General features: G+C 37.6%; 2 protein-coding genes and 1 pseudogene across 2 annotated transcripts; 2 read left to right on the top strand and 1 right to left on the bottom strand.

Annotated features, from left to right (window-relative positions):
* Positions 1–5,952: 5,952 nt before the first annotated feature.
* On the bottom strand, positions 5,953–11,274 carry LOC144630885 (uncharacterized). Its single transcript, XM_078489253.1, has 2 exons — positions 10,641–11,274; positions 5,953–6,503 (listed from the first exon to the last, which is right to left on the bottom strand). The coding sequence occupies exons 1-2, from the start codon at positions 11,119–11,121 to the stop codon at positions 5,953–5,955; spliced, it is 1,032 nt and encodes a 343-aa protein (XP_078345379.1). The 5' UTR covers positions 11,122–11,274.
* A 2,674-nt stretch (positions 11,275–13,948) lies between these two features.
* Positions 13,949–14,746, top strand: LOC144630884 (trace amine-associated receptor 9-like; annotated as a pseudogene).
* Positions 14,747–21,774: 7,028 nt separating this feature from the next.
* Positions 21,775–22,692, top strand: LOC144630883 (melanocortin receptor 4-like). The gene is made up of 2 exons (XM_078489252.1): positions 21,775–22,408; positions 22,523–22,692. Exons 1-2 carry the CDS (start codon positions 21,775–21,777, stop codon positions 22,690–22,692), a joined length of 804 nt encoding a protein of 267 aa, XP_078345378.1.
* The last annotated feature ends 1,807 nt before the right edge of the window (positions 22,693–24,499 follow it).

Below are 24,499 nucleotides of genomic sequence, written 5' to 3'. Positions count from 1 at the left end.
GAATTTACCCCGATAACTCGAATTCTTGTTCTTGCAGCTTGCCACGGTTGCCCATTGAAATATCCCATTAGCTCTTCTTGTCGTGTTTTTTGATTTAAACACTAAACCGAACACTACAGCAATTTGATTTTTATTAGAGCAACGAATAGATCACGTTTCTGACAGTTATTTCCCACTCTTATCATAAAAATGTTTGATCGTGTGAGAGTTTCTGACGAGTTTAATTGCACTGTACTATGTGCTGAAGTGCTGAAAATCGATAAACTATCAATTATTAACTTGGAAAATTGAATATTCACTCGACCCCGATAACTCGAAACTCGCTAACTCGAACTGTTTTTCTTTTCCCTTCAGTGTTCGAGTTACCGGGGTTATACTGTAATTGCTTATTTTTAAATATCAAGATATTTAATAATACACATTACAACTTGGTGATCTGTTACCAGCGGTGGTTTGCCAATTGTTTTTTAGTCAAAATAAAAAAGTGTAAGATCAATTCTTTTATAGCACATGGCATGGTACTAAAAAAAATGTTTTTTGGTTCTTCTTTCAATTTCATGCTTCCATAGTTACGAAAGAAATTACTGTTTTAGCACTTTTTTCATGTTGGGATGTCATTTAAACCAATATTTAAAACAGGTTATAACATGTTTGATTTCAAAATATTAATTAGTAGCTTTCACAAAAACACAGGAAGGCTTTTAATTTGCAGCTAAATTGCTACGAATCAAGAAGACTTCCAAGCTATTCGTTATTGCGGTTCACGTTAATAGAAAGACTTCAATTTCATCAGAATTCTAAGACGTGCGAGGTTCTGAGTCTAAACGGAATAAATGCCATATTTTCAAGTTAGAGCCGTTTCAAGAGAAGCACGATGAACAACAACACCTTCTTTAAGAACGAATCAGCGAGAGATTATTCAGCACATCCTAAAATATCTGTCATCATAAACTGCGTACTTAACGCCGCTTTGATGCTCATGGCCATCATTGGCAATTCCTTAGTACTGACTGCTATATCAAGGACTCCAGCACTTCGTTCACCGTCCAATACTTTGCTCTGCAGTTAGGCTTTGTCAGACCTTCTTGTTGGTCTTGTGGGACAACCTCTTTACATTGCTAATGAACTGAAAGAAGATTTATTTCTATAGCAAGTTTGTTATTTCATGACTTTTGGTTGTTGTGGAGTTTCTCTTTGCTCGGTAACAGGCATAAGTTTGGACAGATTTGCATCCCTTAATCATCACATGAGGTATGTTACCATGGTGACTACAACTCGACTTGTATACACATTAATACCAGTATGGCTTCTCATTTTTCTTGCGAACCTAATTTCCTTTTGGAATATAGGTATATATATTACCATTGCATCTATTTTTATTTTTATCTGTCTGTTTATATCCTCACTCTGCTACATCCGAATTTTTCAAATTGTGAAACGACATCAGAGGCTAGTAATAACTTTAACATAATGCGATTGAAGAAGAGCTCGATGAACACGTTCGTGTTTTACATTTTTCTGATTTTATGTTATTTCCCAACGTTTAATTTAATGATGCTTACTGGGATCTTTCGGATGGAATGGAAAAAAAAAAACATGGAGCTTTTCGGCTACAGTAGTATTTATGAACTCTTCCATTAATCCGATTTTGTACTGTTGGCGTCTTAGCGATCTTCGATCGGCAGTTTTAAAGACAACAAGAAAGATGTTCTGTACACAAACAGTTCAAGAGTAGAAAAGACCACTGCCGCTATTTGCATAAAAAAGTTTTGTGGGCTTGAAGGCTGGTAAAAAGTTCTTCAAGCCTGACCATGTTAAAAGCAATATTTTTTTTTACAGTAACCTTAGAGACAAGGAAACATCAATGCAACATAAAAAACTGCATCACTGTTTTGAATAAATGTTCTGTTATAAACTGATAAAATAAGTTAAATATGCATCTTATTTTGTGTATTCTAGATGATCAATCCATGTGATAACGTAAACAAAGACAAATAACACACGCTAGTTTTTTTAAGGTTTTCTACTCGATGTTTCAAGTTAGAATTGTAAGTATACAAGCAGCACGATTGATTTAAATTGAAATTATTCCAATGTATGTAGTTTTCTAATTGGTTGGCACAAACCAAAGGGTAGCTGATTGATGAATGGATTTTAACGCTTATTTTTATTGTATTATAAGGGAAATAACGTCCCTTAGGACCAAAGGACTGAATTGTAAAGATAACGTTATTAACCTTAACAATCACAAAATCTCAAAATATAGCCTTTTACGGTTTTTTTTTACTTATTATTGACTTACGGTTTCTTTTTTTTTAAACGCGTGCGGAAAAAGGTACCCTTAGGTTAAATTAATACCTTAAATTTTGTGGAAACCACGGTCTTAAAACTTTCATCTGGAAACTGTTATACAATAATTGCTTATTTTCAAACATCATTTTTTACCAACATACGTGACATCATGGTGATCTTATATTACCAGCAGTGTTTTGCAAATTCTCGTCAGCCAAAATTGAACAAAGTGTAAAATCAATTTGTTTATAGCGCATGACGTATTGCGCCATTGATATTAAAAAATAAAATGATTTTTAAAGTTCTTCTTTCATGTTTCATGCTTCCATTGATACGAATGAAATTAATCTTTTAGTTGTTCTTTTATGCTGGGATGCCCAATCCATTATACCAATCCTTAAAAACAGGTCATGTTACGCTTGGTTGTAACATATTAATTAGCAGTTTTGACAAAGACATTGTAAACCATTACTGTGAAGCTAAATTGTTATTTGTATCAGGAAAACCTCCAAGTTATCGTTATTGTGGTCCTCCTTAATAGGTGGAATCATTATTATTTAAGTAATTTGTCAATCGAAGCTTGCAAGGCCATCATGCAGAACTTTTTAACGTGCGAGGTTCGGAATCTGCAACATAACAACGTCAATTTTTTAAGTTGGAGTTCTTTAAAGAGAAGCACGATGAACAACAACACCTTCTACACTGTGAACAACAACACCTTCTTCAAGAACGAATCAGCGAGTGATTATTCAGCTCACTCTAAAATCTTTGTCATCATTAATTGCGTACTTATCGCCGTTTTGATGCCAATAGCCATTATTGGTAATTCCTTAGTCCTGACTGCCATAGTGAGGACTCCAGCACTTTGTTCACCGTCCATTACTTTGCTCTGCAGTTTGGCTGTGTCAGACCTGTGGTACAACCGCTTTACATTGCTAAAGAACTGAAGAAAGATTCATTGCTATTGCGAATTTCTTATTTTATGACTTATAGTTCATGTGGAGTTTCTCTTTGCACAATAACAGCCATAAGTATGGGCAAGTTTGCAGCCCTTCATTATCACATGAGATATTTTACAAATATAACCACAACTCGAGTTATCTACACATTGATACTATTATGGGTTATAATTCTTCGTGACTGATCTACACTAATACAAAGGACAACGGAAACTATAAACAGATAAATAACTTTATTGTTTGCCGGAAAAAGCCAAGCCGCAGCAAGGGGGGAGTGAAACCGAAGGCCTACCCCTTGATGCGGCTCGCCCAAACCGCCAGACAGATAAAATCCGAAAACGCAAGTTCGGGAAAGGGGAAGGAAAAAATGATAAAAATAATGATATAAAAAGTTAAGAAGAGTCAATGTTTCGGGCAATCAGTTTCACCACCGAGAGCCTCCGCTCAAGTGGTTGTGCGATATAAAGCAAAACTGCATCCGAAGACCAGTCCCCTTGGAGACTGATAAGTTCCACAGGTGCACCGCAATGAAAGGCGTAGGTAGCTCCACCACGGCGAAAACTGTGGCCTGAGAATTTGTTCGCTGGGAAGCTTGCGTGACTGAGAACCTTGCGCAATTTATTGGTGAAGGCTGAGTGCGTAATGGGAGTGACGTGACCATTTCTGGAATGCAAGAATGCAGGCGAAGTGTGGGTGACCAGGAATTCTAAAATATGACGTTTGTATGCTTGCACGGGGCAAAGAGGGTGACCCTTTGAGTGCCGCAGAAAGGGAATGAGCAACTGACGCTCTCGAAATTGAATAGTTTTTGACCAACGGAAGGCCTACTCTGGGACCTAAAGTCGCCTTAAGTCGCCTAAAGTCGCCTTAAATCGCCTTAAGTCGCCTTAGATTATGCAATAATATAAAGGCTTTGACACCTTCAGATGGTCCTAGAATGATTAACCCTAATAATTCTAATGTAATCAAAGGTAAACTCCACACCAGTGCTATGGGTTGGCGGAGGCGTGGTGCCTAATAGTTACCCTGCTGGAGTGAGACTGGGTCAAACAGTCTGGGTTCGTGCCCTGGCTGGGGCAATTGGGTTGTGTTCCTGGGAAAGACGGCTGAATAAAATGTTATTGGTCAAGGAATAATGTAGCGTGTGAACAGGCTTCCTGGTTGGGTATAGAGAAAAAAACAATCATTTGCAGAGTGAGCCGAGTGGTTTCGACATAAAGAACTTGCCGAGATGCACTTGTCTTTCTGCCTTTTTTTTTCATGCTAAACCCCACCAGGGAGCCTGTTTACAAGCTAAGAGTACTGGTAACCCTGTAATGGACTAGCATCCTATCCAGTGGGGAATAAAAAACAATTGAACACTGCTTTTTGGGCTACAGCAGGTATGCGACTCTGGCCCAATGCAGTTTGTGTCTAAGTAAAGTTTAAGTCTGCTACAATCCTGAGCACCATAGCATTTCAGTGGCTCATCAATCCGCTTAACTCACTTTTCTGTAGCATGTGAAGTGACTAGGAAAATTGCTACACCTCCTGGATGCAATGCTAATCTATTACAGGATATTATTGTCAAGCACTTTCTCAGGTTGGCCAAACAGTTTGTTGTTAGTCATAAACTCTGAGTGAAGAAAAGGCACTGTGAAAGTAACTTGTCTCTCGAGTACCAAACCACAACCCAAGCCCCCGGGACCAAGCCAAGCCATTGCTATAGCCTGGACCTCTCCATTCAGAGACCAACATATCAATCACATAAAAAAGGCCAACATGTGCCCTACTTTATTTTCTAGCAATATTTTAACATTAATGCTAAAAATCACATTCACATGCCCTCTTCACAAGGAGAGCTGAACGTAGGGTAACCCGAGCACTTGTACATGTATTCTTTTTGTGAACAATGTGTTTACAAGAAAGCTAGAATTACCCTAGCAAACTGAAGTCAAATCAGTATAAATGAAGAGCATTTACGTTTCGGTCATAACATACATTGTACTTACGGCACATTCGGATTATTTTCCTAATATTTTCTTGCTGGTAGCCACTTGAAATCGATTCTGTTTGCTTTCACGTTCTGCAAGTCTCCATATTTGCTTTAAACTGTGGGGGTCTGGGTGCCAATGCCCGCAAGCCCACGTAAACAGCGGATTTTCGCGGATGACCAAAATCCAAAATGGCGGTAAAAGCTCTGAGAACATTTCAGACTTTATTTACAAATGTTTGGGACGACGAACTTCTCCTCTCAGTGTCTGTTGGATTTAATGATAAATGATTATTATTTGGCATGATTAGTAATTTATATGAAGATGGCCATTGTAATTACTAGTCAACTGAGACAATACCTATCAGAATTGTGACTGATTTAAATATATTCTTGTAATAAGTTATTGAAAATAATAAATAGTGTAATTTAACATAAACCCTTGATGGCTATTCACTTTATTTTGGCATTGGGTGTATTATATTGTAGCCTGAACTGAAGACCCATTTACACTATGCTGCATTTTATATGGTATGTCCACTGGCTAGTGAAATTGCCCTACAATATAGTAATCTAAGTTGCCCAAGATCACCTAAAGTCACCTAAAATCGCCTAAAATCGCCATAAATCGCCATGTTTTTTCTGCCAATTTTGCTAAAATCGCCTAAAGTCGCCTTAAATCGCCTAAAGTTGCCCAAAGTTACGGCGACTTTAGGTCCCAGAGTAGGCCTAACGGACGCAGATAACCAAACCCCACGGTCGGACAATGATGTCGTTGCGACACAAATTCTTGGCGGGATCAAAGTCGTTCGCTGTTTTGGGCACGAGATTTGATTTACGAAAGAAAGTGTAGAACCCGATTAGCATCGCTGCCCAGAAGCCTGAGTCAGTTCGTGCTGTGAGCTGAGGGTGAAGGCGTGAAAGAATATCTGGGGTCATGGGAAGTTTTTGAGCCGGGGTGTCACCAAGAATGCGTCGAAGTCCGTGTAAGATAAGTTTGACAGGAAACATTTCCTGAAACGTGACGTTGAAGCCAAAGTGTCGGTGAAGAACATTTATAGCAGTTAGGTAGTTGATGACTGTAGAATATTTGCAATAATAAGACAAGTGAATTAGAAACCGAATAATTGTTTGTTCCTTGGCTGGGACGGGAACCAGGTGATATGTAGTACAGAACCGTACATAGGTGCGCCATTGAGAGCGACGAGTGTTCAACGTAGAAGTTGCATATGCCGCAGCAGAAATAAGCTTGGCCCGGGAGTCCAGTTGTGTGAGGTATCCTAGAGGGGAGAGAAAATGTCATTAGACAATGTCCGAGATTGAATAAGACGACTCAATCTGTCCGCATGAACGTTATAATAATAATAATAATAATAATAATGATCTTTTAACAGGAGGCTCCACTCACTAGTGTGGTTTTCAGGGAGGTCCTGAGATAAAAAAATAATGGCATAAAAAAAAAAAAAAAAAATGAATTAAAAATCGAAATTATTACAAAGTTGATTAAAAACCCCTAAAAGCTAAGAACGATACGACTAAAAATATATAAAATTGAAATTCGCAGTAAAATTAATAAAAATACAATTGATCATTAAGGTTAAAAAACTATCTAGCTTATACTTAATATTTACATTAATGTTTTGTGTAGGACATTCTTAAAGTCTCTTAGAGATAGATTTTTTGTTGTTGGCGGCAGTTTATTCCAGTCAGCCAAAGCACTGTTGAAGGGTCTAAGAAGTCCCCAGTTGGTGACAGATTTTGTAGTTCGAATGATGTCTTTGGAGCGGGTGTTATAGCTATGATAATTTTGTCCTCGTACAATGATGTTATTTCTAGTACTGTCGTCATTGACTAAATTATGCATGTGCATGTAACGTTGCAGTTGCCTTCTGACAGACAGGTTTGTCCAGTTCAGATCTGATAGTGCTTCGGATGAAGACGAATGCGTCGACCTATCCAGGATCAATTCAGCGGCTTTATTTTGTAAAACTTGGATTGAATCCATTAGGATCTTGTTGTTTTTATCGCCCCAAACAATACTGGCATATTCAAGTATTGGAATGACCATTGTCGTGACGTACATTTTCCGAGCATAGACAGGAAGCAGATGTTTAATTCTCCGTAAAACTTCCAGCCTTTTCGAGACTTTTCTTTGAATTTGATCAATATGATCATGCCAGGTTAGGTGCTGGTTTATAGTTACACCAAGGTACTTGAATTCTGTTACTTTCTCCAGTTGACTGTTATTAGCCATAAGATCTATATCGCTAAATTGACTTAGTCTGGATTTGCTACCAATGATCATGAACGTCGACTTTGCAACATTTAATGTCAACTTGTTGTCATTCAGCCAGGATGTAATCGCTTCCAAGTCCGCATTCAGTTTTGATTGCAAGTCATTTGGGCAACTCTCATGGCAATAAAAAGCCATATCATCAGCGAACATAGTCATCTTTGAGTGTTGCAAAACAGATTGAATACCGTTTATGTACACTAAGAATAGCAGTGGCCCAAGAATACTGCCCTGAGGTACCCCCATAGTGATTTTAGCTGGAAGGGAGAATGCATCATTACAGATCGTTTGTTGGAATCGACCAGAGAGATATGAGCGAAACCACGCCAAGCTTTTTCCAGCCACTCCTAGACTCTTGAGCTTATTAACAAGGATCAAGTGATCAACAGTATCAAAAGCCTTACGTAAATCCAAAAACACTGCTCCCGTTACGCACCCCTTGTCCATGTTCTCTAGGATTTGATCCGTAAATTCAACTAGGGCGGTGGATGTTGAGCGCTTCTTGCGGAAACCAAACTGTGATTGTGATAGCAGTTCGTTCTCTTCTAAGTAGGTACAAAGCTGAACATGCGCTGATCTCTCTATAATCTTACTTATGGTAGGTAAGATTGATATCGGCCGGTAGTTATCCTCTTGTGATTTATCTCCACCTTTGAATAAGGCAGAGACTTTAGCCGACTTCCATATCTTAGGAAATTCTCCATCCGCAAATGATTTATTTATTAGTTCAGTTAGAACTGGAGCGACGACAACGGAGGCATCCTTTAATAGGCGAGCACTTAGTTTGTCGAGGCCAACAGCTTTATTCGTTTTTAGAGATCTGAGGGCATTTTGTACAAAGTTCACAGTGACACTGTTTAGATGGAATTCACCAGGTGGAGTGCTGGTGATAGGAATGGTAGAGATGTTTCGAAATGGTTTCGCCAGGAGTTTACCAACAGATACGAAGTAGTGGTTCATGATATTGGCGATAGATAAGTTTTCAGTGTGCCACTTTTATTTATTCCAGCCAAGTGGCGCGCACTGATATGAAAGTTGTGACGGACACTAAGCCATAATAACTCCCGTAACCAACACATAGCGATAGGGTTTTTACAAGAGCCCTTGTTAACAAAAGCCATGGCTTGCGTGTTATCTGTTTCCACGCAAATGCGTTTATTCGCCCAAGCGGCGCCCCAGCGGCGGGCAGCGATAAGGACCGGAAATAGTTCTAAATAATTGATATTACAACGAAGCGATGGATCAATAGCGTGACCAACGTCACACCAATGGGATGCAAATAACTGCGAATAAAGATCGTTCTCGTCTGAAGGGGCCCAGGAGCAAGCGAACCAGTCGTCAGGTGAGACGGCACCAAAACCGTGAAAGGACGCGTCCGTTTGGATATAAACGGGCTGGCGAGAATCGAGCATCAGGCGGCGCCCGTTGAACGTGACGAGAAATTCTTTCCACCACGTCACATCTGCGCGGAGATCTGGTGATAAACGACACCAATGAGAGGAAAGTTTTAATTTGTCTATGCAGTCCATCACGCGACGGAGGAATGTGCGACCTCCGTGGACAACTTGACACGCAAAGTTTAAAGATCCCGCGAGAGATTGCAATTGACGTTTGGAGGCAGAGGCCTTGTTTGAGAAGGTGTTCACGAGATCGATCAGTCGGCTTAACTTGTCCTCGGGAAGTCGGAGAGACATAGTTGAGGAGTCGAGCTCAATGCCTAAGAAAGTGATGCACTGGGTGGGGGAAACGACTTTGCGCCAACTAACATTAAATCCGAGATAATGCAGTAAATTGATAAGAGTGAGAAGCCACCGCTGGCATTCTTCTTGAGTGCTTCCGATGATAAGAAAATCATCCAGATAATTAACCACGGCACGAAAACCACGGCGGGCCATCATGCGAGCAATAGCGTTTGAAATACGGTTGAAAATAGACGGTGCACACGAGACACCGAAACAAAGTCTGTTATCCACAAAATAACTATATTGCGAAGAGTCGTGTGTGCCAAACATCCAGCGAAAGCCTTGTAATTCACGGTGAGGAGGAAAAACCGGGATCCAGCGCCAAGCAGATTCGATATCAACTATCGAATAAAAACAATTGCGTGTAGAAAAGGACACGGCAGTGTCAACTGAATTCATGCGAAAGGACTCTAAGTCACGCTTAATATGATCGTTCAAAGAAATACCATGTGGACGACTGCAGTCAGTAATTGGGCGGGATTTTCCCGAGTCCTTTTTCGGTACACGACCGATAGGGTGAACACAACGCGGTTTAGTTTGAACCATAGAGATGCGCCCTAAGGCGAGTTCCTTTTGGAATAAACTATCCATTTCGGGTTAAAAATCTGGGCAGGTAGCGCTAGAGTAATTGTCGGATTCGTAGGCGTCGATAGAGGATGAGTCGGACTCAGGAATAAGCTTAAAACCAAAACGCAAACCATCGAGGATAAAATTTCTATCAGGGTCGTCAGAAAGTTCCTTGTCCCAAGCGTGGAAACGTAAAGGGCAATCCTCAAGCGGGGATATAGCAGAATCTGTCGAAGAAGGATGCGCGAAAGGTGCTGATGGTAGATTTTCCACTAGCGGGGACTGATCTAAAGAATCCGTTCATTTTTTGCCCTTCTCAGCGTTCGTGGCGCCCGAACAACTCTTGCCCTTATGCTGAGTAGAGGAGCAATGAATACAAACGTGCTTGTAGCGACACGAGTGAGGATTAGGACACCCATTTGGGCTAAAGTTCCAGCGAAAACAGAATTCTTCATTTGCCGACCCGCGGCTATCCCCGTGAATGTCGGTTCGGGGAGGGCGCTGTGCCACGGCGGCATCTAAATATTGCGCACTAAGGTCATCCAAATTTGTGCCCCATTCAAAATTATCCCGGACTTTCGTGGCGCGGTAATCTTGATCAAACGCAAGGATGGCCTTGGTTTGAAAACGAGTGCCTTTTATAGCCAGAAACTTTAAGTACGTGTGGTAATCAGCGGCCTCGAGAGGGCTCTTAGTGAAAAGAGACTCCAAAATCTTAATATTTGCGAGAATAAATTGTGAATAGGACAGCTGTAACGGTTTGAGCTGTTTGCCGTCAGGTCCAAAAACGAAGTCTGAAGGCAATAAAGGCTTACCTTCCGGTGAAGACTTTTCGCCGGGAGTCACTGGAGATTTTAAGGCAGCTTGAGAACCAGAAGCAGCAGAATTAGCAGCTAATGGGGCTGTCTCTGATGGCGGAGTATCCTGCGCCGACTGAGGGGCTTGAAATTCCTCTTCCAGCTTAGAAATCTCCTCTGCCAAATTGAATCCAGGCAAGATATCATTGCCACTTCCACCAAGGTCGGCTTTGGCAGTGTCGGAGGGGGGAGATAACTCTTTTCGTAGGAGAGAAATGACACGCCGAAGTAGGATTTTTTGGCCGACAACTAAGCCCATGTCGGCCAAGTCCTGCTCTGTGATGTGCTCAAATACGTGCTTCGTTGTAATCTGGTTCTCGACCAGGACGTCTTTTAGATCATCAGGGATGTCCTGACTGCGGCAAAATTTGGAGAGCCATGTATTCTCGGGGGAAGAGTGTTTGTTGAACTTTTTCGAACTTTTCGTTCTGGGAGGCATTTTGAAGATTGATAACAAAAATACAAAGACGGCTCTGCTAGCTAAGAAAGACTGATTCGAATAATAATATATCGTGGGCTTAAAGGCAAGCCCATGTCACGCACTGACAATGGTTGACACTCGTTACTACGTATTATACAACCATTGGCCAGAGTCCAATACTTAACATCATTTTTCTGGCGTTTATAATTTTCATTTGGAATACTCTTATATATTTTACCTTTGCTTGTATTTGTATTGTTATATGTCTAATAATATCTTCTTTTTGTTATTTCCGAATTTTTCAAATTGTTAAGCGACATCAAATGCAGATACAAGCTCAACAACAGGCAGTGCAAAGTTTGGATACTGCCAATAACTTAAACATAGTGAGATTGAAAAAAAGCTCGATGAACACTTTCGTATTTTACATTTTTCTGATTTTATGTTATTTTCCATTGTTTATTTTATTGATGCTTAATGGGATCTTTCGAATGAAATGGACAGATACATGGAGCTTTTCGACTACAGTAGTATTTATAAACTCTTCCTGTAATCCAATTTTATACTGTTGGCGTCTTAGGGAGCTTCGATTGGCGGTTGTAAAGACAGCAAGAAAGATGTTCTGTTCACAAGCAGATCAGCAGTAGAAACAGCAATGTTTATATTTGCGTCATAGGTGCTTTGAGCTTGAAGGCTGGTAAAAAATTCGAGCTTGACCATGTTTATCGCAATATTTATTATACAGTAACCTTAGTAACACACAAGGAAACGTTGGTAATACAAAAACTGCATTGCTATTTAAATTAAGGACTTGTTATAAATTGACAAAATTTTCAAGTTAGTAATCAAATGGTGACGAGTGAAATTAGGAAATAGTTCCCCCCCTTTTTTCAAAATGCTAATAATTTCCCGAGCCTTTGCCCGAGCCTTTAGGCGAGGGAAATTATTAGCATTTTGACAAAATGCAAGTGAAATTATTCCCTAATTTCACGAGTATACCATTTGATTACATTTTAATATCATAGGTGACAAATTACGCTTGGAATCGTCGGTTTTTGACTGGTATATTGCATCGCGACCTCCAAGCTTTGAAACTCGGTTAAAAGCATACATTTTGCTCAAGTTCGCAAGTTTTTTAGTCTTTGAAGAAAACCTTTTAGAGATATATTTTTGCTGTTAAAAAAAAGTTTCAAAGATGAATCAACTGTCAATTATTTCTCACATTATGACCGTAGTTCGTCTTGAATGAACTGAAAACGGTGCCGGTGTAAAACGCTCAAAAATCCGTTCGATGTCATTTATGTAATTGGTTTTAAGTCTAGAATGCGTTTTGACGTTTTGAAATATAAAATATCATCAAAAGTTTTATTACAGGCCAAGGCTAGCTGACTAAGATGAAATTCAAGTGAAAATGTACAAAGTTTAAGCTTTAAAACATCTTTATTACGGACGCCATTTTGCCGCTTACTACGTTGCCATGGCAATTTTATAATTTCACATGTGAAATTATACATTAACATTAAAATTTCGCGCCAAAATTAAGGAGTAATTTGTCACCTATGATATTATGACGTGTAATAAATTGATAAAATGATCAAGTTAATATTCAGTTTTTTGTTCGGTTCTTTTATATTAGTTTAATTTTGATAAATTCCACATGATTCATGGGCAGTGTGTTTCACAACTTTGCTCCGCTTTAACGGAAGCATTTTTTGACAAAATTATTCCTGGAGCTTATTAAAAGGATATTGACCTACTGAGACAACCCCCTATTGAGACAGTTGATTATGGTGGTGGTACTTCGAAGAATGGCAAATTAATACGTCTTCTATCCAAATCTGTTTGTTTTGCTCTTTATAATTACATTTCCAGATTAGGGTGCTTGGGAGGTCTAGTCTAGAGTCATATGGTTGAAGACTGTAGGTATCCAAGCACCACAATTGCGATTTAATTAAAATTATTCCAAAGTATGTAGTTTTCTAATTATTAAGAAAGAATCAGAGTGCAGCTGATCCTTCAATCGACTTTAAGATTTATTTTGCATTATATCATAAGGGATTAAGTTGGCTTCTCCTTTAAGATCGAGGGCCTGAATTGTTTAGAAAACGATAACACGAATTTCACAAGGCAAGCCTTTTTAAGGTTCTCCACTCGCTATTTAAAATGTTATAATTTCTAACTTTTAAAAAGTATTACCAGAAAAAGAAAACTCCCCTGAGATTATGTGGACCACGCACGGACGTAGACCTTTGAGCTTGAAACATTAATCCAATACTTGCCAATACTTTTTAAAGATGGGATGTTTTCGCCAAAATACATCAGCCGGTGATCTTATATATGAGATATATATTAATTATTAAGACAACTTTGTCAATTTTTTTTTAATTAAAAATTGAACGAAGCTCAAACTCAATTGTTTATAGCACATGATATAATAACAACCCCATTTTAATGAAAATAGAATAATCGTTTATACCAATCCCTGGCCTCAAGGTATGTGCTTGTTTTTAGAAATATTAATAAGCAGCTTTGACAACGACACAGTAAGCCATTGCTTTGCAGCTAAATTGTTAGACCTCCAAGTTATACGCTATTGAAATCGTCTTTTGTAGACGGTTTAAGCATTCTTTAAATAAGATATCAGCCAAAAATTGGCAGGACACCAGAACTCCTAAACGTTCAGGGTGAACAGCGACCAAACTAACGTCATTTTTTGAATCAGTAGAAACTCTTAAGAAGAGCCACTATGAACAACGACACCTTCGTATCAAACCAATAAGCAAGTTATTATTCTCCTCATCCTGATATTCTTGTCATCGTAAACTGCGTACTTAACGCCCCTTTGATGTTCTTATCCATTATTGGCAACACTCTGGTGCTTGCCGCCATGTTGAGAACTCCTTCGCTTCGTTCACCTTCGATGATTTTACTATGCAGTTTGGCTGTGTCAGACTTTCTTGTTGGGCTTGTGGTACAACCGCTTTTCATTGCTAAAGAACTGAGAGAAGACATATCTATTGCGTATTTGCTACCTATTTTTGTCTTATGCTTTTTGTGGAGTTTCTCTTGGCACCGTTACAGCCATAAGCTTGGATCGATTCGCGGCCCTTCACTTCCACATGAGATATGTAACTATAGTTACTACAAATCGGGTTGTCTACACTTTGGTAATGATGTGGCTTGTAAATTTGCTTTCTTTTGGCCTTTATCTTTTGAATAAGCCTGTGTATTTGACAAGTTCAGCAGGTGTTATTGTTATCTGTTTGTTAACATCTTCACTGTCTTACATCCGAATTTTTCAAATTGTTCAACGACATCAAATACAGATTTGCGTTCAACAACAGGCAGTACAAAATTCTGATGCTACTAACAACGAAACATTGTGCGATTGAAAAAAATCTCGATGAACACTTTTCTGTTTTTTGTGTTTTTGATTTTATGTTATACTCCCATGTTTATTTTAATGATCGTATTTGCAATGTCAAAGAAGGACTGGCCGAAAGAATGGAACTTTGCTGTCACTGTAGTATTCATGAACTCTTCCATCAATCCATTATTGTACTGTTGGCGTCTTGGGGAACTACGAACGGCAGTTGTAAAGACTGCAAGGGAGATGCTACGTACAAACACAAATCAAAGCTAGGAAGGGCAAACAACTCAATCATCCTATCCTTACATGATTTTATGTTGTAATATACAACTCTCAGATGTAAATATATTTTCTGCCTTTTTTAGAATTAAAATGGTGAAATCCAAGAAGGCAGATCCAAGATGGCGACTTTAATGACCTTATGTGACGTCATATGATGTCACAGCCAACAAAAATACGTCATCTTCAAAAGTTAGCTATCTATACGGTGCAAAAAAATTCAATTTCAAAACAAATTTGTTGTTTTATTAGAAAACTTAAAAAAAAAATAATAAGAAAAAAGAAAAAAAAATAAGATAAAAAAGGCACCGTTTCATGCGTTGCCGGCAGCAGATTAGTAGTTTAATTAAATCCTTAACTTTATTTATTCTATTTAAATAAGAATTAACACATTTTTGTTTTCTGCAAATAGCTGGTTCCTGATCGAGGCGGGTAGCAAAAAAGCTTTTAATACCGGATTAGTAACATGGTGTCCTCGAATAAAAGTTGCAGAAAAAATTTACAATACTTACTACAGAAAAGTTACAATGAGAAACATTACAGCATTACACATATGCTATTTTTTGGTTAGGTAATGTAGAGAAAATAAATAAAAGGAAACATTGACGAAAGTGGTGTGACATATCTATGGTCTACAAGTGTTGTATTTTAAAATAATTTCATTTTTAGAATAATGGCGAGTGAATCAAAACCAAGATTAAAGTTGACATGCTGCTCATAGTCGCATTTACGAGCGTCCGTGCTCAGGAGTTCTTTGAGTAGAAATGGGTCGAGCTATGTCACGGGGTTTCCGAGCTCTTAAAAAGTGGAACAGAGACATTCTGGGTACTAACGATAGCTCTATCCGTGCACAGTATATGGTTCAATTTTCTGCCTTTGGTTTGACGTTTGACGGTAAATTGCATTTTGGCAAATCGCTTCTGCGCCATCAATACTGTTATAATATATACTCCCCTGCCTGATTTATCAATTACGATTCATTAAATAACCTTGCTTATAATTTTATGGCAATTTGTGTTGAATTATCAATATCCAGTGTGAACAATTAAAAAAAGGCAAAAATGATTTTTTTCTTCTTCTTTAAGTGGTTGTATTAATGCAGTTATTAAGGCGTGGGCTGTTGTGGGAGAATATCAGCCTTAGCTTATCAGTCACTATGGCACGATGGCAGGGGCTTCCGTACGAAAAAAACTGTCGTTTAACTTTTACAAATGTTGCAATATTTGAATAACAACTTCCAATTTTATGTACTCTTTGGCAATATACAATATATGGTAATATGAAGGACGCTTCGTTTAATTTTGGCAAAATCTAAAGTGAAAGCAGTTGGGAATTGTTTATCTAATAGTATAAAAACATCGTTCCGCTATTAACATAAAATTAGAACTGTAAAATCAATTATTTCTTTCTACCGGTGAATTGCGTATATTCTCTGTTGAAAAAATTGATTAATAAGTAAGCAGGGAAGTAATTTGCCACGTTCTTCTTGAAGAAACTGGTATTTTCAATAGCACTGCTTTAAAGTGAAATTTAATGAAATTCGCTCTCTCTGATTTTCACTCATTACCTCCTACATAACTTGAGGATCAAAATATTAATTTCCCAAAGACGACATTTATCTGCGAAACATATTAATTTAAATGGAAAATAAAAAGGGAAAGTTAAGTTTTTTTGCATCAGTAGCTCTTCAAAATTCAAGGAAAGTCGTTGGTTCCCAGGTACAACGCTTCTTTTCCGGAAGAGTACAGTTAATATTTGCAATCCTTCTAAGTAAGCAAACGAAGCTCATCTCTTTAGCGATAAATAGAAGGGTCTAAGGAACTACAACTCTTGAACGCGAAGTTCAGCAGCTGCAACGAGGCTAAAACCGGATTTTACTTTTTGAGTTAGAGCTCCTGAAAGACGAAGGATGACAAAGATGAACAATGATACTTTATTCAAGAACCAATTAGCGATTGATTATTCAGATGTTGAAGGAAATACTCATCCAAACATTTTTGTCATCATTAACTGTGTTATAAACGCTCCATTGATGCTCATATCCATTTCTGGCAACATTCTGGTGCTAGCCGCCATTTTGAGAACTCCTTCGCTTCGTTCACCGTCCATTATTTTGCTCTGCAGTTTGGCTGTGTCAGACCTTCTTGTTGGATTTGTGGTACAGCCGCTTTTCATTGCCAAGGAACTTAAAGAAGATTTATTCCTGTTGCGTAGTTGTTACTTCTTTTCCACATATTCTTTATGTGGAATTTCTCTTTGCACAGTGACAGCTATTAGCTTAGATCGTTTTGCGGCCCTCCACTACCACATGAAATATGTCACCATAGTGACTAACACTCGTGTTATTTGCACGTTAGTAATGATATGGCTTATCACCCTCCTTTCGTTTGGTCTTTCCCGTATAAATAGGTCTATATATGCTACTATTTCATCGGCAACTATCGTTATATGTCTGTTAACATCCGCATTTTGTTACATCCGAATTTTTAGAATTGTCCAACGACATCAAATACAGATTCATGCTCAGCAACAGGCAGTGCAAAATTCAGACGATTGTAATAACTTGAACATGCTGCGATTGAAGAAAAGCTCGATGAATTCCTTTCTATTTTTTATCTCTTTGATTTTGTGTTATTTTCCTATTTTTGTTCTAATGATTCTGTTTGGAAAGTCAGACAAAGAATGGCCAAAGGAATGGAACTTTGCCATCACTATAATGTTCATGAACTCATCTATTAATCCATTTCTTTACTGTTGGCGTCTTCGTGAGCTTCGAAAGGCAGTTGTAACAATAGGAAGAAAGTAAGTATGTAAAACCACATATTAAAACTAGAAAGGACGAAAAACAGCTGCAGCTGTATGTCCTTATATATTAATATCGCTGTTGTAAAGCCGAGGTTGTGGAAGGTTTATAGCTTTTTACTTGCAATCCGGGTAATCTCACCACACAGGTGTGTAATACGTACCGAGGCCAGAAGAAAAGTTTGAGAAGCAAAGTGAGTACTGGTAGGTACATTGGTCTAAGCTGCACTTGAGAGTATCGCAAAGGGAGAGAAGTAATGTTCCTAGTCACTTTTGGTTGTTTCATTGGCAGCCTTAAAGTGTGCCGTTATCATATTTAGATTACATTTCCAAGCGACAAGCGTTCCATTCTAATTCTTCGTTTACCTTCAGTCGCCATTTTTGAAGTGTTAAAAATGCAATAAACCTTAAAGAAGTTATCTAAATAAGTTGCTATTTAGTTTACTCTTTGTTTAGTTTTTAATGCTTGAAGCATATGTATTATACATGTGACAGCGAGTTTTAATTAATTTTTCCATCTGGATAAAGTAATTACGATTCTGTGAATATAAATGTCATCATGATTAAACTATTCCAATTTCTGCAGTTGTATTATAGGAATTAATCAGTTTAAATTATGATACTGTCAGCCCAATTTCCACTATTTGTATGAAAAGTACTCGATACGGTGTAAGACATGGAGTCCTTCTGTTACTCGAGATTCATGAATTTAGAAATAATCTCTTGATCTGTTATTCTGTGGAGGTGTAACAATGTAAGGTCCTTAGAATGCTGTAATATGTGAGTTCCCAAAGGAAGGCTATTTTATTACAAGCTCTTAAACAGAAATAGAAATCATAAGTCATAGTTGTTTAACAATAAATTTTAGGCGCTGAAATTTACCTCCAGTTTGCTGAATATAATTTGATTTCTTATTTCTTAAGTTTCATCATGGTTAGCTTAAGTTGTATTGTATCGTTCATTTATTTCATTTCGAAGGCGTCAACAGACTTTTGTTACCTGAAATTCTTATGAAAGTAATTATTTTTTTGACATTTAAAACAAAAAACTGGTTTATATGGCTAAAATAATAGATGTAAAGAAAGAAAACTGGCTTATTTTTTTTCATTTGATGTCATATTTCGCTATTTTTAACTTTTGAAAATGAAATGTATTTAAGGTAGCCCACAATAGATTAGACCTTCCTGTCTTTGGCATTCTATTATTAAATAGAAAGTTCGACGGCGCGACTGAGAACATTTACTGTGACCTCGTGTGACGTTGCTATGGCAGCCAGGATGTCAAAAAACAAACAAACCTATAGAACGAGGCGCAGCCGAGTTAACAACAGCTCATGGATAATGAGGGTTAGTCTAATTGTTTTGGTAGAAACTTATAGTTCAAGAACTTTCAGTTGTATGTGCTTTCGAGACAAAAATCAAGGAGGTTTTTTTTTAGAAAAAAAAGAGCAACGCGCGCACGATCGTGTTCTATCAGCGAACAGACAACAGTGGGAGAATCAATCAGATTCACGGACATTCAATAGAACACGGATGAGTTTCTACTTATTAAATTTATTGCTTGACACTGTTGGTGTAGCTGCCTTTAGAAACTGAGCCACCTTTATATCAAAACTAATGAAAAAATTTCCAAATTAAAAAGCAGAGCAAATTCATGCAGACATATCTGTTAAGATTTCCTTACTTTTGTCACTATTCACTCTAAGGGATGCTTTGTTTTTTTTGGAAGCTTTGTATACTTTTGGGCGGGATGAAACTGTTATGACTGTAGTTCCATTGTAATAAAAATAATCAATGGTGCGGAAATCAACGCTTATAATCCTTTACAATGGCCTTTATTACAAAAGCCTTGGAGATGAAAATTAAACAAGATCTAGAGACCAACTCAAAGGAAGCTGATTATTTTTGGAAGCGGACGAATTTTTGACCTCAACGAAGTTAAAACCGATTTTTCTTTAATTAAGTTGGAGTTTTTAAATGAAGAAATATGATGAACAACAACACCTTATTAAGGAACGAATCAGCAGCAAGGGATAACTTTCACTTTGAAGAAAATACTCATACTGAAAATATCGTCATCATATATTGCGCTCTCAATGCTCCACTGTTGATCATGTCTATTGTTGGCAACGCTCTGGTGATAGCAGCAATAGTGGGAACTCCTTCGCTTTCTTCGCCGTCTACAACACTGCTCTGCAATTTGGCCTTCACAGATCTTCTTATTGGGCTTGTTGTTCAACCCCTTTTCATCATTAACGAGCTTATGCTCGATCAATCTTTATGGTACACCTACGAAATTCCGTCCTACATTTTATGTGGCATCTCTCTTTGCACAATGACAACCATAAGCGCGGAAAGATATGCTGCTCTTCACTACCACATGAGATATGTTACCATAGTAACTATATCACGTGTTTTGCTCGTGATAGTAGCAATGTGGCTTATGATTTCTTCAGTTTCAATTTCTCTTTACCTATGGAAGAGGCTTATATATTTTATTGTGGCATCGTTTTTTGTCATAATATGTCTGCTAATATCCTCATTTTGTTACATTCGAATTTTTCAAATTGTTCGACGTCATCAAATACAAATTCATGCTCAACAACAGGCTGTGCAAAATTTAGAAGTAAGCAATAACTTCAACATAACCCATTTGAAAAAAAGTGCCATAAACACTTTCGTATTTTACACTTTTCTGCTTTTATGTTACATTCCAAAAGTTATTGTTTTAGTTCTTGTCGGAATGGCGAAAATGGATTGGCAAAATGAATTTAACATTGCTACCACTTTAGTATTCGTGAACTCTTCCATGAATCCACTTTTGTATTGTTGGCGTCTCAGCGAGCTACGAAGGGCAGTTGTAAAGACAGCCAGAAAGATGTTATGTACAAAAACAGAGTAAAATCCAAACAGCCGAACATTGTTTCTTTGCAAGACTGGATGTGCATTGCAGTTGCAGTGCTCTCGACTTCTCCGAGGTCAAGAATAAGTAGTCAGCCAGCCATAACATGTAATAACATTCTAGAACGTTTTTGTGTATGTCATTACTTCGTTTAACAGGATCATATTTTATGCTAATATAATTGGCATTTGAGAGAATAATCTAGACCCTGAGAGTGATTGTTGATAAGAGCCAGACTGAATTTGCACGTGTCTTTTTTTTTTTCGATGTCGTACGATGTTTTGACCTACTAAGAAGACCTTTTGACCTACTAAGAAGAAGGGTATTAAAGGTAGCAAAGGTTGATCACAATAGTGACAATAGTTGAGACCTTACCGTCTTTGAAATTTTATTACAGCAAGCTCGACGGCACAACTGAAAAAACGTCGACCAAACACCAGTAAAGCGTTGATTAATAAACAGAATCAGTTCAAAATGACGTCAATCGGGGGAATTCCTTTCTATGAAAACTTGTAACGAGGTCAAAACACCGTTTTTGGACTGTTGGAACCTAATAACTTAAAAACTACTTGAATTCAATAATGTTTTTGTCTTGATACATTTTTGTCTAATGTTCAAAAGAAACAAAAAATAATTTAAAACAATCCGTCGGCAAGGTTCAGAGCGACCAAAACGATAAAAAAAAAAAACGTTTCGTTTTGTTAATATTAAAAGAAACATTTTCACCCAGTAGTTACTTTTTTAGTTATTAGCCTCAAAAGGTTGATAATATGGAATCGCGACCATATTTGACGTTGCCATGGCTACAAATGTTGATGTCAACCTCAATTTAATTATTGTTTAGACCTATAAAAATTTGTACTAAGCTTTATTCATCAAAATTATTGGTATAGATGCGATAGAGTGCTAAAGGCGCACATGTTTAAACCATTGCGATCCATGTTAAGATGAAAACTAACGATAAAATTTCAAAATTGAAAAGCACACAAGATTTATGCTAAAATATCTGTTTTGCTTATCTTATCTTTGTAACTTTTCTTTGCAAGGGATGCTATGTAAACTTTTCCTCGGAATGCAATTAAAAATGCTGCGGGATAAAATTGTTCTCACTGTTGTTCCATTGTTATAAAAAAACAATCATCGATGAGGGCATCAACGCAAACAATCTATCACAATTGCCTTTATTACAAAAACCTTGGAGATTAAAATTAGACAAACTTTAGATATCGATTCGAAGAAAGCCGATAATTTTTGATAGCGGACGATTTTGTACCCACAACAAGGTTAGAACCCTTTTTCTCGTTTTTAAAAGACAAAAAATGTTGAACAACTGCACATTATTCAGAAACGCATCAGCAAGTGATTACTTTGGCTTTAAAGAAAATACTCATCCTGAAAAAATTGTCATCATATATTGCGCTATCAATGCACCACTGATCATCATGTCTATTGTTGGCAACGCTCTGGTGATAGCAGCAATTTTGGGAACTCCTTCGCTTTCTTCGCCGTCTACAACTCTGCTCTGCAATTTGGCTTTCAATGATTTTCTCATTGGGCTTGTTGTACAACCGCTTTTCATTACTAAAGAGCTCACACACGATCACTCTTTATGGCTTATTTATGAAATCCAGTCATACAGTTTATGTGGAGTGTCTCTTTGGACAATGACAGCCATTAGTGCGGATAGATTTGCAGCTCTTTATTTCCACATGAAATATGTTACCATAGTAACTACATCACGCGTTTCGTTCGCGTTAGTAGCAATGTGGCTTATCATGTTTTCAACTTCGAGTGCTCTCTTCCTATGGAACAGATTGATATATTTTATAGTTTCATCATTTTTTATCATACTATGTCTGTCGACATCCTCATTTTGTTATATTCGCATTTTTCAAATTGTTCAACGACATCAAATCCAAATCCACGCTCAACAACAGGCAGTGCAAAACTCAAGTACTATAACTAGTAATAACTTTAACATAACCCAGTTGAAAAAAAGTGCAAAAAACACTTTCGTATTTTACGCTTTTTTGCTTTTATGTTACGTTCCAATGTTTCTTTTTCTAGCTCTTCTTGGAATGGCAAAAATGGATTGGCAAAAGGAATGGAACCTTGCTACCACTTTAGTATTCGTGAACTCTTCAATCAATCCACTTTTGTATTGTTGGCGTCTTAGGGAGCTTAGAAGGGCGGTTGTAAAAACAGCAAGAAAGATGTTATGTAAACAAACAGAGTAAAATCCAAAGAGCTGAACATTTTTGTCCTTGCAAGACTGGATGCACACTGTAGTTGCAGTGCTCTCGACTTCTCCGAGGTCAAAGAGAAGTAGTCACTGAACGGTGATATATAATAACATTTTGAAACGTTTTGGTATATGCCATTATTTTGTTCTAGAATCACATTTTATGCTACTATAATCAGACTTTTAGAGAATACTCTAGACCTTGGAAGTGTTTGTGTGTAAGAGCGACACTTTAAGTCACATGTTAGGTGTTTAATGTTGAAGAATCAGCGTCGTGGAATAAACCAGTTTGTTGCTGTTACCAGCGATCTTGAGTTCTGTCTGGAAACAAAGAGCCTGCTCAACAACGCTACTCGTAACGGAATATTTTGTAAAATATAGATCAAACAACTTACCATACCGTAAAATTCCGGTTATAAGCCCTGGGTTTATACAACTTCGTAAGGGTTTTTGTATGGGCTTATAAGTGGAGGGGCCTATATCCGGTAGGGCTTATAAGCGGAATAAAAAAAAGAAAAAACGTTTTGAGACGAGCCACTAGAATGTTGATCGAAATACGTTTTTAAGTAAAAACCGCATAATAAAGCAGCATTTAGCCCTGTTCAGTACCGTCACCCGGCAGAGAGGGGCTTATATCCGCGGGGCTTATAATCGGATGTTTTTTTGTTTCCAGGTAGATGGGTCTATAACCGGGAATGGGGGGGCTTATAAGTGGGGGACTTATAACCGGAATTTTACGGTATGCGTTAATTGTAACAGCTGATTATTCAAGATGTTCTATTTAAGTTTTTTTTAAGAAATAGAAAATCCCAGCTGTTTTGAATTCTGCCAAACTCTCTTTAGTCTTAGTGAATTTATATAGCATTTCATGCCATGTTTTCGTTTAACCGTAAAAACATTCGACAAATACATTTGGCATCTTGTCATTACAGTCTCATATAATAAACAAGACGTTCTATTTAAAGCAAGTAAAGTAACATCGTGGAAGGTCGAAGTTGTTACGAGTCTCCTAAATGAGATATTCATCCACCACAAATATTGTTGTTGTTACTGTTTGCGAAATTAAAGTGTTACTCAACGGCACAGAAACGTTAAAAAATCCACTTTATCCCTTCAATATATATGTACCCTAACTGATACATGGTTTGAAATAAGCCCCTCTTCTCTTTCAAGCCCCTCCTTTGGCTTATAAGGTCTTGAAAAGAAACAAGCTCAATAGAGCTTTTATGGTAATCTTTACAACAAATTATCTCTAGTAAATGCAAAATACCATCAAGTGCATTCAGAACAAGAGCACGATGGGAAAAAATATATTTTCTTCTTTTTTGCAGTACGTTAGATTTCATTGCAGTTTTTAGCAAAACAGGCAATTTCCAGTTACAAATTTTAAAATGCATTATTTGCTTCATATGTGACAATAATTTATTTTGTTGGTTTGGTGATACATTATGCATATAAATGACATTCACGTAATGTGCTACGTAGGCGATGCAACACATTAGCGAAGACATCATGGGGTTTGAAGCAGCTGCGTCACGGATTGCCCGCTTGAATAGTATAGCCTAAATTTTACAAGTTGGTAGGAAATTTGTTCAAAAATGCTTCACATTTTTCTTCCAGGTTAGCAGTAAATTGTAGGGGTTTGCATCGATTTGAAGATAATGTTCTGCACCACCAATTTTTAATTTAAAAATATCGTGACATGGTGCTTTTTATGTTACCAGTGAACAACACGACATGTTGTTCACTATGTCGCTATGTCCTCATGTCACTTGTGTGAACAAGGACTTAAACTCCGTAAA

The sequence above is a fragment of the Oculina patagonica genome, chromosome 11, assembly GCF_052425735.1.
Source record: "Oculina patagonica isolate OP01 chromosome 11, crgOcupat, whole genome shotgun sequence".
NCBI classification, from domain to species: Eukaryota; Metazoa; Cnidaria; class Anthozoa; order Scleractinia; family Oculinidae; genus Oculina; species Oculina patagonica.
The sequence above is the reverse complement of the archived record's forward strand: the minus strand, read 5'-3'. Positions and strand labels throughout refer to the sequence as shown.